Here is a 14,145-nt window from a genome sequence, read left to right as displayed (position 1 = left end):
ATGGTAGAGACTCTTATATTTTTATTGAGAGGGAAGAGTATTGCTTTACTCTTCTCGGGATTGACTTCGATTCTCCATTGGCGGAACCACTCACCGAGTGCGCGGGCCGCTTTCTGGAGTCGATCTTTTAATAGGATTGTACAACGCGAGGTTGTGAAGAGGGCTGTATCGTCGGCGTACATAGCCAGGTGAACACCCGGAGTGAGCGGGATATCACTGGAGTACAACGAGTACAGGATAGGACTAAGCGTAGAGCCTTGTGGCACGCCTGCGCGGAGGAGGCGGGGGGAAGAGAGAGTGCCTTCGACTTTATAGCGAAAGTATCTATTCGAGAGAAAGTCCCGCAGGATGTGTACGAGACAGTCTGGCAAGCCGTAAACGGCGCGCAGCTTGTAAATCAAGCCGTTATGCCAGACTTTATCGAAAGCTTTCGCTATATCGAGAAAAATAGCAGCTGTATTGCTGTGAGAAGGATCCCTAAGGTTGTATCGAGCTATATGCTCTACAACACGGTGGACTTGATGTATGGCGGAATGTTTCTTTCTGAAACCGAATTGCTCATTGCAGAGCAGAGAGTCGGCCTCTACCACCTCTGAGAGTCTAACGAGAATGATTCTCTCGTAAATTTTACCTAAACAGCTGAGAAGGCTGATAGGTCGATAACTGGACGGGATATTCCGCGGTTTATTAGGCTTGGGAATGCCTATGACTATGGCCTCCTTCCATTCGTCGGGGAATGAGCACGACTTAAGAAGGGAATTGAAAATAATGACCAATAGAGATATGAACTGAGCCGGTAGGGACTTGAACATTCTATTAGACAATTTATCGGGCCCCGGGGCCTTCCTATCTTTGAGGTTTTTGATGATGACTTTGACCTCGTCTTCAGAGGTCGGGCGGAGCGGTTCCCCTTGCGGGGGCGTCAGCGCCCATTCTGCGACCGCGGAATCCACACGCGCAATGTGGCTCGGATCGCAGGGCTGACTACTCGGGGTACATTGAGCCTCTAAACTGTCAGCGAGACATTCCGCTTTTTCGGTGTCATCGGCGGCAATTGAACAATCTGACCTAACTAGAGGAGGCATAGTCGAGAGACAATCGACTCTAAAAGCTCGCGACAGCGCCCAGAATGCCTGGTGCGATGGAGCGAGCCCCTCGAGCTTCTTATCCCACGACTCACCGCGCAGAAGTTCGAATTCGAATCGAACTCTCCTCTTTAATCTGTAAAATTCCCTACGATTGTTGTCAGTCGGGTAGGTATCGTGTCGTCGCATAGCTACGTTCCTGCGTCTAATCAATCGCCTGAGCTTTTCTGAGATATCAAACCTACCGTCGGGCAAGTTTGTTACCTCTTTCGAACAACTCTGGATTGTATTTAAAATATAATCGGTAAATTTATTCGCCGCGTCTATCGCTAGCGCCGCGGAGTCGGCGATGCCAGGTATTAAATCCTTAAGAGGGGATTCATTCGAGCGGAGGAGCTTTGCAAATCTCCTCCAGTCGACCACAGTTTTGGTGGGAGGGCCTGAGGGGCGCTCGTCACCTGACTTGAGAATAACAGGACGATGGTCCGAATCTAGGTCGAGAATGGTATCTATTGAACGTTGCGACAGTGCAACGTTCGAAAGTATGGCAATATCGAGTACATCGCCTGTGCCGAGGACACTAAAGCGAGTGGGAGAAGGCGGGCCTATAACACAAGCGTTGTATTTCTCAGTGAAGGCTAGAAGCCTCTTGCCGCTGACATTAGTCACCGACGAATTCCAAAGTCTATGTTTGCAATTGAAATCCCCGATCAGAAGGACCGAGTCTCCCATACTAAGTAGCGCCAAGATGTCGCTTTCTAATAATTGCCTAGACGGCGAACGATAAACAGAAGCTATAATTAAAGGCTGATGGCCTGTGAGGAATACCTGACACACCGACGCCTCGGCTGCTTCGAGAGACGGAGGGTCGAGTGGTATACAGTGTAAATTCTTCTTGTAATAAATCATAGTGCCTCCACCGTGGGTGGCTCTATCATTTCTTACAATCCTGTAGTTCGCAATGCCAGGACTACGAACAGCAGGTTTAAGAAAAGTCTCCTGTATACATAAGATATCTAATTGATGGGCGTGCGCGAAGGCGCTCACAGCCTCTTTTTGGCGTTTGACACCGTTTGCGTTAAAGGTCGCTATTGACAGGGCTCTAGGTTTAATACGCGCGAGTTGCGAGTCAGCGGGCCGTGGGGTAAATCTATTTATGACCGCCATTGGAAAAATTTAAACCGCGACGAAGCCTTGAATGGCTTCGATGAGATCTATATGATCTATAATAACTTGAGCGCGATCGTCGGAACCGTTCGTGTTCCTAAGTTTCGCCGCGAGGACTTTGATTTCTTTGAAATCAAAACATCTAGCGAATCTTAACACAAGTGCTAAGTCGCTAGCGTTAGAAGAGGGGGCGGGCGCGGCGCGGGAATGCGCGGGTGCGGGCGCGGGCGCGGCGCGGGAAGGCGCCGGGCGCAAGGGCGCGGTCGCGGTCGCGCCGGAAGGCGCGAGCGCGGGGCGGGGAGCCGCTACCTGAGGGGTAGGCGGCTGTACCGGTGCCGCGGCGAGGGCGACGACCGGTGTAGGTGCGGGTTTGAACCACGCATTCTCTTTAGGGAGAGGGGCGGGCTCGTATTGAGTAGGAGCCGGCTCCTTTTTATTGGAGGTGCGCTTTTTGCCTCCGCGCCTAGTGCGTCTGCGCGGCGCGCGGGAACATCCGCGATAGTTCGCGGGATGGCCCTGCGTCTCGCATAGCACGCAGCTTGGGGGCACAGCGGGATCTGGGACTTTGCGGGGACAATCCGCAGTCGCGTGATCGTCTAGGCACTTAACGCACCTAGGCCGCGCGAAACAATTGCGGGCAGAGTGCCCGTATAATTGGCAGCGATGACACTGCCCAATGAGACCCCTCGTATGTGGGGGTTCGACTCTGATGCCGGTGAGAGAACACACCGACCTCAGATTGAATATTTCCTTTCCCTCCTTAGTGAGGTCAAGGATGACTAACACGATATCGAATTTCGCTTTGGTACGCGAATTATAGAGACGGTGCGCCTGGCGCACGGGGTAGCCTTTGCTACGAAGGTCATCTAACACGAGATCGACTTCGATCTCTTTGGGAATGCCCTTGAGAACGACGCGCAATTGGCGCTCGTCCTCCAGGGCGTAAGAGTGGTACCCTATCTGGTACTCACGAAGGAAAGAGGTAAATTGTCGGTGTTCCGACGAAGACCTAACTTGGATTTTGATTCCAACCTGCGTTAAGCGCGCGGTGGAATATTGGACATTGTGGCTATTGAGCCACTGCGACACCTTGCCCCATTTGTGCTTATCTTGCACATAAATGGGCGGCGGGGGTTTAACGCGGGGCGCGCGGGGGGGTACATCCTCTTCCCGCTCAACCGCAGAGGCGGGGGCAGGGGAGGGGAAAACCGTTAAGTCGTTCGCGCGGGAACGCCGGCCGTCGGGTTTGTTCGCCTTTTTGGGCGGGGGGGGGGCCTTAGGGGCCCTGGCCTTACGCTTGGCCGAGCGCGATCCGACGGTCTCGAAACCGTCATCGTCCGAATCGGAGGACAGGCAAGTGCCCTCCTCCATCTCTACCTCAGTCTGGATCGGCGTAGGGGCACGAGAATGCTCCCTCGGCGGGGCGACTCCGAGGTCGCAAGGCCCACCGGAGAACAACGGCTCATCTTCGGCACACGGGCCGGCAGCTGAAGGCTGCATTTCGGCGTCCGGGCCGACCTCTGGCGCGCTAGGCGAGCTAGGCGCATCGTGTCGCGTTTGCGCGAACTTCATCACGGCGTTGAATGCCTCCCCGTGGAAGGTCTCTAAGTACCTCAGCAGCTCGGAGCTACTGAGGCCGGCCATGCTTTGTCTCTCCCCTCACCTTGCGGCGAGGGACGGGGTGTGTGCTTTAAAACTAACACTATATATAACAAGCAAAATCTACCGTCGGTGAACAGTAGGTGAGTACCTATCTAATAACAACTGTGTATTCACTTACTGAACAAACAATCCGGACGCTGGAAACGAGCGATGCGGGACTCGGCAACCACAGGGCAACGCAGCGCAGCAGGACGCCACGCAGCTCAGCAGTCGCAGGAATCCGCAGCACAACACTAATATAAATACAGTATCACTTCGACAAGGGATCGAAATAAATATAATAGCCCAATTGTGCGACCTCACCGAAGCAAGGCCGAATCGGATCTGAAAAAAAAGCCCGTATCTTCTTCATCCAGCGTGTGTATATGTTTTCACGCCGGGCAACAGTACCAAGGCGGATGCCCTTAAACTGTGGTATCTTTCGGCGACTATGACGATAGCCGCGTCGTTGTGTGATGGCCTTGGAGCCAAGGGGGAGAGTGGGTTAACGTGGGGTTAAGTTTGGGTGAGGAAGGAATTTTTTCTGTAGGAAAGGATGAGCTTTGGCGCCCCCTGGGCGGTCAGCCAAGCCAGGTGAGACTCACGGTTCCCCGTGAGAGGCCCAGCTTAGGCGACCAGCGACCGAAGGGGCAGCTCAGGAGTCGGAATTAGGTGAGGTGAGGATATCCCTTGGTAGGCGCATCCTGTCTGGTGGCCTGGTATGCCACGGTGCTATGTCCTGGATATGCAGGTGGTCCGAAGCATCGGCGCGGCTGTATGCGTTGCGCGCAAGCCGGCCGATGTGTACCTCCAGGCTCTCTATATTGAGGTCGCGCTGGAGAGTGGCGTTTCTTACGTAGTAGGGAGCCTGGGTAACGCGCCGGAGGGCGACGTTCTGGACCACCTGCAAAACCTTGCGCTGGGGCGCACTTGCAAGCGCGTACCAGGCCGGTGCTGCATAAGTCAGGTGGGGCCTCACGAAACTCTTGTAGAGCGCCAATCGTGTCCGCAGCGGAAGGCGCGAGCGGAGGAGCGGGCGCAACATGAAGAGCGCCGTTTTGGCGGCATTGGCGGCTTTCTTTATGTGTTTATTCATTTTTAATTGGCGGTCGATAATGACACCGAGGTAGGTGGCGGTGGGCGACCAGTGCACTTGTTGGCCGAGCAGGTTCAGCGGAGGAGGCGGTCTCAGTCGGCACCCAAACGAGATGGCCTGGGTCTTGGCCACATTCAGAGTGAGCCTCCACTCCGACAGCCAGCCCGGCAGTAGGTTAAGGGTGCGCTGCAACTTGGCGGTGGCGTGCTCCGGATTTAGACTCTTCGTGAGCAGGGCGATGTCGTCGGCATAGAGTGCCAACATCGAGCCCTGCTCTGTAGGGATATCGTCCGTGTACCAGGTGTAGAGGGCAGGAGAGAGAATACTGCCCTGAGGTACCCCGGCGGCGATCAGGTGGCTGCTGGATATTGCACTCTCCACTCTGACGCGGAACGTCCTGCCCTCGAGAAAGGCGGCGAGGACGCGCACGATGTGGAACGGGGTGCCGGCGCGGAGAATTTTCAATAGTAGACCTGGGTGCCAAACGCGGTCGAATGCGCTGGCGACGTCCAGGAAGGCTGCAACAGCACTCTCCTTCCTATTCATTGCTGCCGCTGCAAAGTGTATTACTCGTGCGATTTGCAGCGAAGTTGAATGGCCGCTGCGAAAGCCAAACTGTTCGGGCCGCGGTTGTAGGTGCGGCGAGAGAAGCGGTAAGAGGAGCTTCTCGAACAGTTTGGCTATCGTGTTGAGTAGGGTGATGGGGCGATATCCGTCCGGACGTTGCGGGTTCTTTCCTGGCTTGGGAATCATTATGACCAGGCCCTCCTTCCACGCCTGGGGGTAATGGCCCAGGCGTAGAATTGCGCTGAAGAGCCTGGCCATAGCGGCGATTAGTCTTCCTGTTATGTGTCTGAAGGCGCTGTTGGGCACTCCGTCGATCCCGGGGGCCTTCTTTGGCTTCAGGCCCCGGATCGCTTTCTTCACTGATGATGGTGAAAAGTGTGGAGGTGGCGGGAGCGTATCACACGAGGACAGTGATGTGAATAGAGCCTCGACTTCATTCTCAATTTCGGCGTGGCGGTCCGGACACTCGCTGTGATTTGGGCGAAATTGGTCGGCCAGGTGTTCGGCCAGTACTTCGGCGCGCTCCTCCGAGGTGTACCGGAGGGCGCCGTCTCTGTGCAGAATTGGCCTGGCGGGTGGCCTCTTTCTCATTATTTGGCGATTTAGCTTATGATACGAAGATTGGTCGCAGCTGGCGCGCTCGATTCGCTTCTCCCAATTGGCAGTATCGCGGTCCTCAAGCGCTGCCTTGATGCGCTCGATTTGGCGGTTGAGCTTGGTTTTGAGCGCCGGGTCTCTGGTCCTCTGCCACTCAGAGCGCGTCCTCCTTTTTTCGGCGATGAGGGCGAGGATCTTCTTCGAGGGTGGAGGCAAACCACGAGAATTGTGAGGGATAGTGGCTGAATTCATTGCCCCGCGTATCTGCGTCATAATGTTGCGCTCCAGTCGGTCTATACTGTCAGCGTCAACGAGTGGCTCGACACAGGGTGAAGGTTCGGCTTGAAGTGCGGTTGCGAAAAGCTCCCAATCGACGCGTTCTCTCGTTGGAGGGCCTCTGGCTAGTGTCGTCTCGCCCGCGATGGTGGCCAAGACCGGCTGATGATCAGAGCCGAAGGCGTCCGGTAGTACCTCCAGGTTGATGGCCTCAAGTCCACGATGCACAACCAAATCAATAGTGGTAGGGTTGTGGCTACCAACGTCCGAGTAGTGAGTCGGTTCATCGGGGCCCTCTACTTCGTATCCACTTCTTTGGGCGTCACGGAAAAGAAGCCTCCCTGCCTGGTTGTTGGAGCCACAACCCCAGGCAGTGTGGTGCGCGTTCCAGTCTCCTGCGGCCAGAGTCGGGGTATCACTAGAGACTAGCTGTCGTACAGTGTTAATGTCCAGGCGGACGCCGCCCGGGCGATAAGAAGCGTATACCTTCATTGGTTTATTGTTGTGTTGTATTTCGACACCCAGAGCTTGAAGTGACTGGGTGTCGATAGCAGGCAGCTGTTGAGCGACCAGGCCCCTGCGGGTCGCAACAAGGAGGCCCCTGAGTTGATTCCCTCGAGTTGTGTCCAATCTCAGCACGTTATAGCCCGAGATATTTGAAGAGAAACCGGCGTTGAGATGGGTTTCGTTTATTAGTGCGATGTCAATGTTATATGTGTGCAACATGTGGCGGAGGGCGGGTATCTTCCTCCGCAGCCCCCGGGCGTTCCAGTAAACAATCCTAATTTCGGGTGTGAATGGTAAGGAGATTTTTCATGCCCTCTATGACACACTGGACAGGGTCTTGACCTTCCCTCAGGGCGAGGAGAACGTCCTTGAGGGTGTCAAGAGCCCTGTCAATGGCGATAAGTGCAGGCTGCGTCCTGGCCTGCGTCTGCCGTGTGTAGGTTGTGGTAGCAGTGGCGCCTGCAGCGGGGGCTGCGGCGGCGGGTTGGCGGGAAGTGGAGGCCGCGGGGGTGGCGGACGTGGCTCTGGCTTGCTCCTCTTGCCGCCTCGTCCTCTTGCCCCCTCTCTTCTTAAGGCGTCTTCCGCCTTTTTCAGTGGGCGGGTTGGCGGGGGCCATAAGGTTGGTGGCCTCGCTCTCCGCTTCCACAGTGTTAACTTCCGCTCGAGGAGCGGTCCTCAACGCCCTTCGCGTGGTATCTACTTGAGAGAGGGCTACCGTGCCGGCCCTCTTGTTACGCAATTCTCGCTTGTACTGCGGGCAAGCCGTGTGATTCGCTGGATGTGCGCCGCCACAGTTCGCGCAGGTCGCGGCAACGTCGAGGGGCCTCGGGCAATCGCTCGCGGCATGTTCGTCACCGCACCTCACACATGCCAACCGCCGGTGGCATCCGTGGCTTGAATGTCGGAAACCCTGACACCGGTGACACTGGGCCGGGCCCTTTTTGTTCCTCCAAGACTCAATTTTAATGCCCTGCATATATAGTAATTCAGTGACTTCGTAGATGGCCGGTACAAGATCGGGTGTGTTGGCCAGTATTGCAAAAAATATGCAGCCAGGGCGCCCCCTTCTCGCCCTAATCGGTCTTACATATTCTGCCTTGAAGCCTAACTCTCCTAAGGCTTCGGTAATTTCCTCTGGCGTGGTGGTGGCAGGCAGTCCTCGGATCGCCACCTTTCGGCTACGCTCGGACGGGAGGGCGTATGAGAACCAAGATAGCTGTTGGTCTTTCTCTGTCTCACACAGGTATCGTTGAATAGTTCGATACTCTTCGGCTGAGTTCGGGGAAAATCGTATGCCTTTCCCGAAGGGGCGGGCATTCGGCGGATGGCCGAGGCGTTCTTTTAGAGCCTTGAAGTGTAATGTCCAGTTAGACAATTCCTCTACAATCAAGGGGGGAATTCTAGGTTTAGGTTGCGAGGGCTGTTGTGGCCCCGCTAGAGAAGCTGATGCACTAACCTGTGCTGCCGAGCTGGATCCAGTGGTGCGCAGCGCATCGGCGAATGTAGTAGAAGCGGGTGTAGTAGAGGCGGGTGCCGGCGAGGGCGCCGGTACTGTTGTCGCACATGCGGGGGCGTTGGGCGTGGCGAGGGGCGCCGGTGCTGTTTCAATCCTCCTGTATATGCGCGGATCGCGCTGAGGGAGGGGCTTAGCGCACAAACGTTTGGGCGTTGACAAGGTTAATTCTGAGGCGCCGTCCGAGGTGCGTGGGCGTCTCGCAGGTGTCAATGAGATTGGGTTGATATCCAAGGCGGTCGGTGCGTCCGGGGCTGCGGAAGAACCGTGGCCGGCGCGTGCGCGGTCCAGTTCCCTACCCTGATCAGTGAGGAACATAGCAATATGTGCCAGCAATGATTGGGAGAGAACCCCACGCTTCTGCAGCTCGGCCACGGCTATGATGTCAGAGTGCAGCGAGGTACGCGGTGAAAATTCCAGGTCCACTTGCGGGGGTGCGGAAGGAGAGCGGCGGGGTCGGGAGGCGCCCCTATCTACGGGTCTGCTCCTTTGGGATATCACTGGCACTGTCACTTCGCGGGCGCTCTCAGCGGGAGGCGCGATGGCACCGGCGGAGCCAGCAGCGGCGGGCGCGGCAGCCTGCGCGGCATCGGGCGCGGCGACGGACGCGGCGGCGGAGCCAGCGGAGGCTTGCGCGGCGGGCGCGGCAACGGGGCCTGCAGCGGCACGCGTGGGGAACGCGACGGGAGAGGTGGCGGAGGCACGCGCGACGGGCGCGGCAGCGGTGCGCGCAACGGGCGCGGCAGCGGCGGCGGTGCGCGCAACGGGCGCGGCAGCGGCGGCGGTGCGCGCAACGGGCGCGGCAACGGCGGCGGCGGCACGCGCAGCGGGCGCGGCGGAGGCAGCGACGGCGGGCGCAGCAGAGGTGCGCGCGGCGGCGGTTGCGGTGGCAGATGGCGATCGGGCGCGCGGGCGAGAGCGCGAACGCGACCGACGTTTTCCCTTTCGGTCACTCATGATGAGTGAGCGAGATGGCATGCACTATACGTCCGCTTCGGCAGTCATCGGGCCCTAGAGCGGGACCGCGAGGTCCGATGGAGACAGATGTACACTTATGATGGTGATGGTGATGGTACACTATACACTCAACACTGGTTACACTGGGTCGTAGGTGGCTATCGCAACGCAGAGGCGCAGGCAAAACTTGGTACTTATTTCGCAGGAAATAATAGCAAGTTCTTGACCGTATGAAGACTCGTACCGAGAGAGGTGTTCACCGCTCGGCGGACGGGCCGATCCTGAAAAAAAAAAAGCGGGGCGCGGCGGCGCCTTATAAAACATCAGGGGGGGGAGGGGCGGGGCACGTGCCGTCCCTTTCGCACGCGGTGCGGTGGCGAGTCGGGCGTCGGGCGGTGAGAGTGCCTCGTCGATGCCGTGCCGTGTACGTCTTCTGTGACTATGCGTCGGTCGCAGTGAAATAATAATGAAATGAAGAAGAGAAGAGTAGAGATCAGATCAGTCATCAGTAGTAGTTGGCGCGTCGGCCGGGCCCGGCATCATCGGGCGTCGGTCAGTGCTATCTATCTATCTATCTATCTAACTAACTAACTAACTAACACACTCGTGTGTTAGTTAGATAGATAGCTAGCTAGCTGGCTGGCTGGCTAGGAGGTTCTATTACATGAATACGACATTATAATAATATTATTAATAGGCTACGTGCGTTTCTAACGGGGGTACATAAAAATAATAATAATTATTATTATTATTAGGATTAATTATCGTTATGTGGTGACGATAATGATTATTGTATTATTCTTTCTTAATTAACATTATGTCACTAGTTAATTGTCATTCGTGTGCGTGCGTCTATTAATGTATTATTATTTTCATCTGAGAGTAGTAACACTATTTATTTATTTATTTATTGAATTTATCACGCTCACACACAATAATATTTACACTTAGAACTAGGTGTAGGTAGGGAGACGTTTTGCGAGAAACTGTTTTTGTTTTATTTTTAAACACGACTCATATAGTGGCCCTTAAAAGGGCCTTTTGAGAATGCGCGCGACGACCGATGATGACGATGATGATGTAGTCGATGCGTAGTGTAACAGCACCAGTGCAGACACACACACTTTAGCACGAGAACACGGACGGATACACGCGCGCACACACACACACATCGTCACACGGCACGTTCGCGAGCGCATTCGATTTTTAACTGTCGTCTCTTCGACGGACCACTTCACTTGGAGCTCGTGTACTTGGTGACGGCTTTGGTGCCTTCGCTGACGGCGTGCTTGGCCAACTCGCCGGGCAACAGGAGCCTCACGGAGGTCTGCACCTCCCTGGACGTGATCGTGGACCTCTTGTTGTAGTGGGCGAGTCGCGACGCCTCGGCGGCGATACGCTCGAAAATGTCGTTCACGAACGAGTTCATGATGGACATCGCCTTGCTGGAGATTCCGGTGTCCGGGTGGACTTGTTTGAGCACTTTGTAGATGTAGATGGCGTAGCTCTCCTTCCTCTTGTGCTTCTTCTTTTTCTTGTCCGACTTGGAGATGTTCTTTTGGGCCTTGCCGGATTTCTTGGCGGCCTTTCCGCTAGTCTTGGGCGGCATGATAAGAAAGGTTTGTAATTAGTACTATCGATGAGAAAGGTACACACTCTCTGCGTGCACGACGGTGTCGGTTAAAAAATTTCGTCGGATCCGGGTCGGTAGTCATTCCGTTCTGTGGACGCACAAGCGCTTACGACGCGCGCCAGCCTTTAAGAGACGAAATTGACCAAGTACGTGTACACACGTCACAATCATCAAAACCACCTCCCCCCCCCCCCCCACGAACATATTATCATTCGTATACTTTTAAATTTGAAATTTATAAGATACATGTAGGAAATTAAAAATTATACAGGATGGAATTGTCAGCACCACTTTAAATGAAACCACCACAGTTTCAACTACTCTATAAAAGCCCTATAAAGAAAAATAACTTACCCTGAAGTTATGTGATATGTTATGTTATATGCAGTTTCAGTAAAAGAAGCGCTGCCTCTTCCACCTGTATATTATGTGTGTGTGTGTGTGTGTGTGTGTGGTCTGTTAGACAATTTTTTATAATATCGAAATTGATGTGTGCCTAAAATTGTTATATATATATATATATATATATATATATATATATATATACTTATTCATGACCGTCCACACTATGTAGTGTCATGCTTTATATATTTTGTTTGTTTTAGAAGACGTCTCGCTTAATGAAACAATTTATGCAATTTCGAAGCGTTCACGGAAATATTTTGTGGCCCTTAAAAGGGCCTTTTCACAAAAAAAAAAAAAACCCAAAAATTTCAGAAAACCAAATCCACACCCACACACGCACACACGCACTAGGGGTGTCAGGATTAGGCTTTCTTCTCAGTCTTTTTGGGTAAGAGGACTGCCTGGATGTTGGGCAGTACACCGCCCTGAGCGATCGTAACTCCCGAGAGCAACTTGTTCAGCTCCTCGTCGTTACGGATCGCCAATTGGAGATGCCTCGGGATGATTCTGGTCTTCTTGTTGTCCCTAGCGGCGTTTCCGGCCAACTCGAGCACTTCGGCGGCCAGATACTCCATCACGGCGGCCAGGTAGACCGGTGCACCGGCTCCCACGCGTTCGGCGTAGTTGCCTTTTCTCAAAAGCCTGTGTATACGCCCCACTGGAAACTGAAGTCCGGCACGGTTGGAACGAGACTTTGCCTTTCCCTTCACTTTGCCACCTTTACCGCGACCCGACATGTTGAACGATAGTTAGATGAATTTGAAAGACAATATTTAAAAAAAAGCCCGTTTTTTGAAATAAGTACTCGTGTATCGCGCGCACGTTGAGCGGGGACACGAGCGAGCGTTCTCGTAGACGATCGCTCACGACGATGCACGACGATGCACGACGGTGTACAACGACGATGCGCGACGGTGTACGACGACGCACGACGATGCACGACAATCGCCGAAGTAAACAGAAAGCTAGCTAGCTGTTCAGCCTAGAAACGGATAATAAAAATATACTATAGTAAATATATATAATACAGATAACAATATATACACTTAATATATATATACTTTTTTCTTTTTTTTTTTTTTTTTTTTTTCAAGACCATACAACAATTGGTCACAAAATTATATTGTTAATGAAGTGCGAGTTTATTATTTGTGACACTAATTTTGAATGAATATTGAGAATTGAGTAATCTAATAGTGGATTCACCGACTTACCAATCACTCATGATACTGTGAATATATTGATTGATTTAATTGATTATATTATATAATATAAATTTTCGTAGCACACGAGACGTTCGTCGTAGAAGAAACTGTACCACCGTTCATTGATACAACATATGTATGTATGGCGTATTTGGAAAGTTTTGTTAGCCCTGAGAAGGGCTTTTTGTCGTGCTACCGTTGCACATGTATATATACATATATATACGTATATACACCTACCTATCGTCGTCACACATACACACAACACACACACACACAACACTCGCCACGAGTTATTCTCGTGTAGTGCGCGTTATTTAACGTCCGTTTAGCAATTGTATATAGATAGATATATGTCTATTTTATTTATTCACTTTTTCGGCGTGGCGGACGCGGCCTTCTTAGCCGCCGGCTTGGCTCTGGGCGTGGCTGCCTTCTTTGGTTTGGGCGCTTTGGGCTTCTTCGTCGGCGGCTTGGCGGTCTTCTTCGCCTTAGAAGCGGCGGCGGTGGCGGCGGCGGCTCCGCCCTTCGCCTTCGAAGCGGAGGATGCGGCGGCGGCGGCTTTCTTGGCTGCCGTGGCGGCGGGCTTCTTCTTCGCGGCGGCCGCCTTTTTGTCCTTCACTGTCGTCTTCGATTTGGACTTGGACGGCGAGGACGCTGCGGCGGCGGCGGCGGCGGCGGCGGCTGCTGCCGCTGCTGCTGCTGCTGCGGCCCCCTTCTTGCCGGCCCTGCCGCCTGCGGACGCCGCGGCGGGAGCTCCGGACGCCTTCTTCTTCTTCGACCTAGACGAGGCGGAGGCCGACGACGACGATGCGCCGGAAGCTGCGGCGGAGGATCCCTTGCCGGCGCCGCCGGCCGCAGACTGCTTGCTCTTCGAAGCGGACGACTTGGACTCGAGTTTGAAACTGCCAGAAGCGCCCTTGCCCTTGGTCTGTATCAGGGCACCGGACTCGACGGCGCTCTTTAGATATTTTCTGATGAACGGGGCCAATTTCTCGGCGTCCACTTTGTACTGGGCCGCTATGTACTTCTTGATAGCCTGCAGAGACGAACCGCTGCGCTCCTTGAGCTCCTTGATGGCGCTGTTGACCATCTCGGAGGTTTTGGGGTGGGTCGGTTTCGCTTTTGGCTTCTTGGCGGCGGCGGCAGCGGCGGCGGCGCCGACCGCTGACTTGGGCTTCTTCGCCGGGGTGGCGGGTGCGGGAGCTTCTGATGCTACTGCTGCGTCGGCCATTATTATTATTATTATTATTATTATTTATTACACGCACACGCACACGCACGCACACGATCACTCACAAAGAGCAATAAATTGTTATGAACGCGGAAAGTATAGTTTATATTGATATATACGTTGTACGTTGTACTGGCGTGGCAGAGGTCGCTAGTGGCAGTAAGAGCGGTAGCGATACCGTGAGGAGAGCCGCGGTGTCGCTGGACATTTTCTCGTACGAACGCTCGAAACTTTTCACTAACAGGCGTCTAGAAAATTATAA

At 54.0% G+C, this 14,145-nt stretch overlaps 3 protein-coding genes across 3 annotated transcripts; all 3 read right to left on the bottom strand.

Moving 5' to 3' along the window:
* Positions 1 to 10,380: 10,380 nt before the first annotated feature.
* On the bottom strand, positions 10,381 to 11,126 carry LOC146526563 (histone H2B). Its single transcript, XM_085206989.1, has one exon. The coding sequence runs from the start codon at positions 11,013 to 11,015 to the stop codon at positions 10,641 to 10,643; it is 375 nt and encodes a 124-aa protein (XP_085063115.1). The 5' UTR covers positions 11,016 to 11,126; the 3' UTR covers positions 10,381 to 10,640.
* Positions 11,127 to 11,699: 573 nt separating this feature from the next.
* On the bottom strand, positions 11,700 to 12,517 carry LOC146526562 (histone H2A). Its single transcript, XM_085206990.1, has one exon. It carries the CDS (start codon positions 12,179 to 12,181, stop codon positions 11,807 to 11,809), a length of 375 nt encoding a protein of 124 aa, XP_085063116.1. The 5' UTR covers positions 12,182 to 12,517; the 3' UTR covers positions 11,700 to 11,806.
* Positions 12,518 to 12,808: 291 nt separating this feature from the next.
* Positions 12,809 to 13,895, bottom strand: LOC146526561 (uncharacterized). Its single transcript, XM_085206988.1, has one exon. It carries the CDS (start codon positions 13,881 to 13,883, stop codon positions 13,020 to 13,022), a length of 864 nt encoding a protein of 287 aa, XP_085063114.1. The 5' UTR covers positions 13,884 to 13,895; the 3' UTR covers positions 12,809 to 13,019.
* Between the last annotated feature and the right edge of the window lie 250 nt (positions 13,896 to 14,145).

Source organism: Heliconius melpomene, unplaced genomic scaffold (assembly GCF_056956725.1).
Source record: "Heliconius melpomene rosina isolate 202511_hmr_F unplaced genomic scaffold, ASM5695672v1 ptg000026l, whole genome shotgun sequence".
NCBI classification, from domain to species: Eukaryota; Metazoa; Arthropoda; class Insecta; order Lepidoptera; family Nymphalidae; genus Heliconius; species Heliconius melpomene.
The sequence above is the reverse complement of the archived record's forward strand: the minus strand, read 5'-3'. Positions and strand labels throughout refer to the sequence as shown.

Bases quoted from the DNA above. Each gene is read 5' to 3' on its own strand.
- LOC146526563 (XM_085206989.1), bottom strand. From the start codon at position 11,015: ATGCCGCCCAAGACTAGCGGAAAGGCCGCCAAGAAATCCGGCAAGGCC.
- LOC146526562 (XM_085206990.1), bottom strand. From the start codon at position 12,181: ATGTCGGGTCGCGGTAAAGGTGGCAAAGTGAAGGGAAAGGCAAAGTCT.
- LOC146526561 (XM_085206988.1), bottom strand. From the start codon at position 13,883: ATGGCCGACGCAGCAGTAGCATCAGAAGCTCCCGCACCCGCCACCCCG.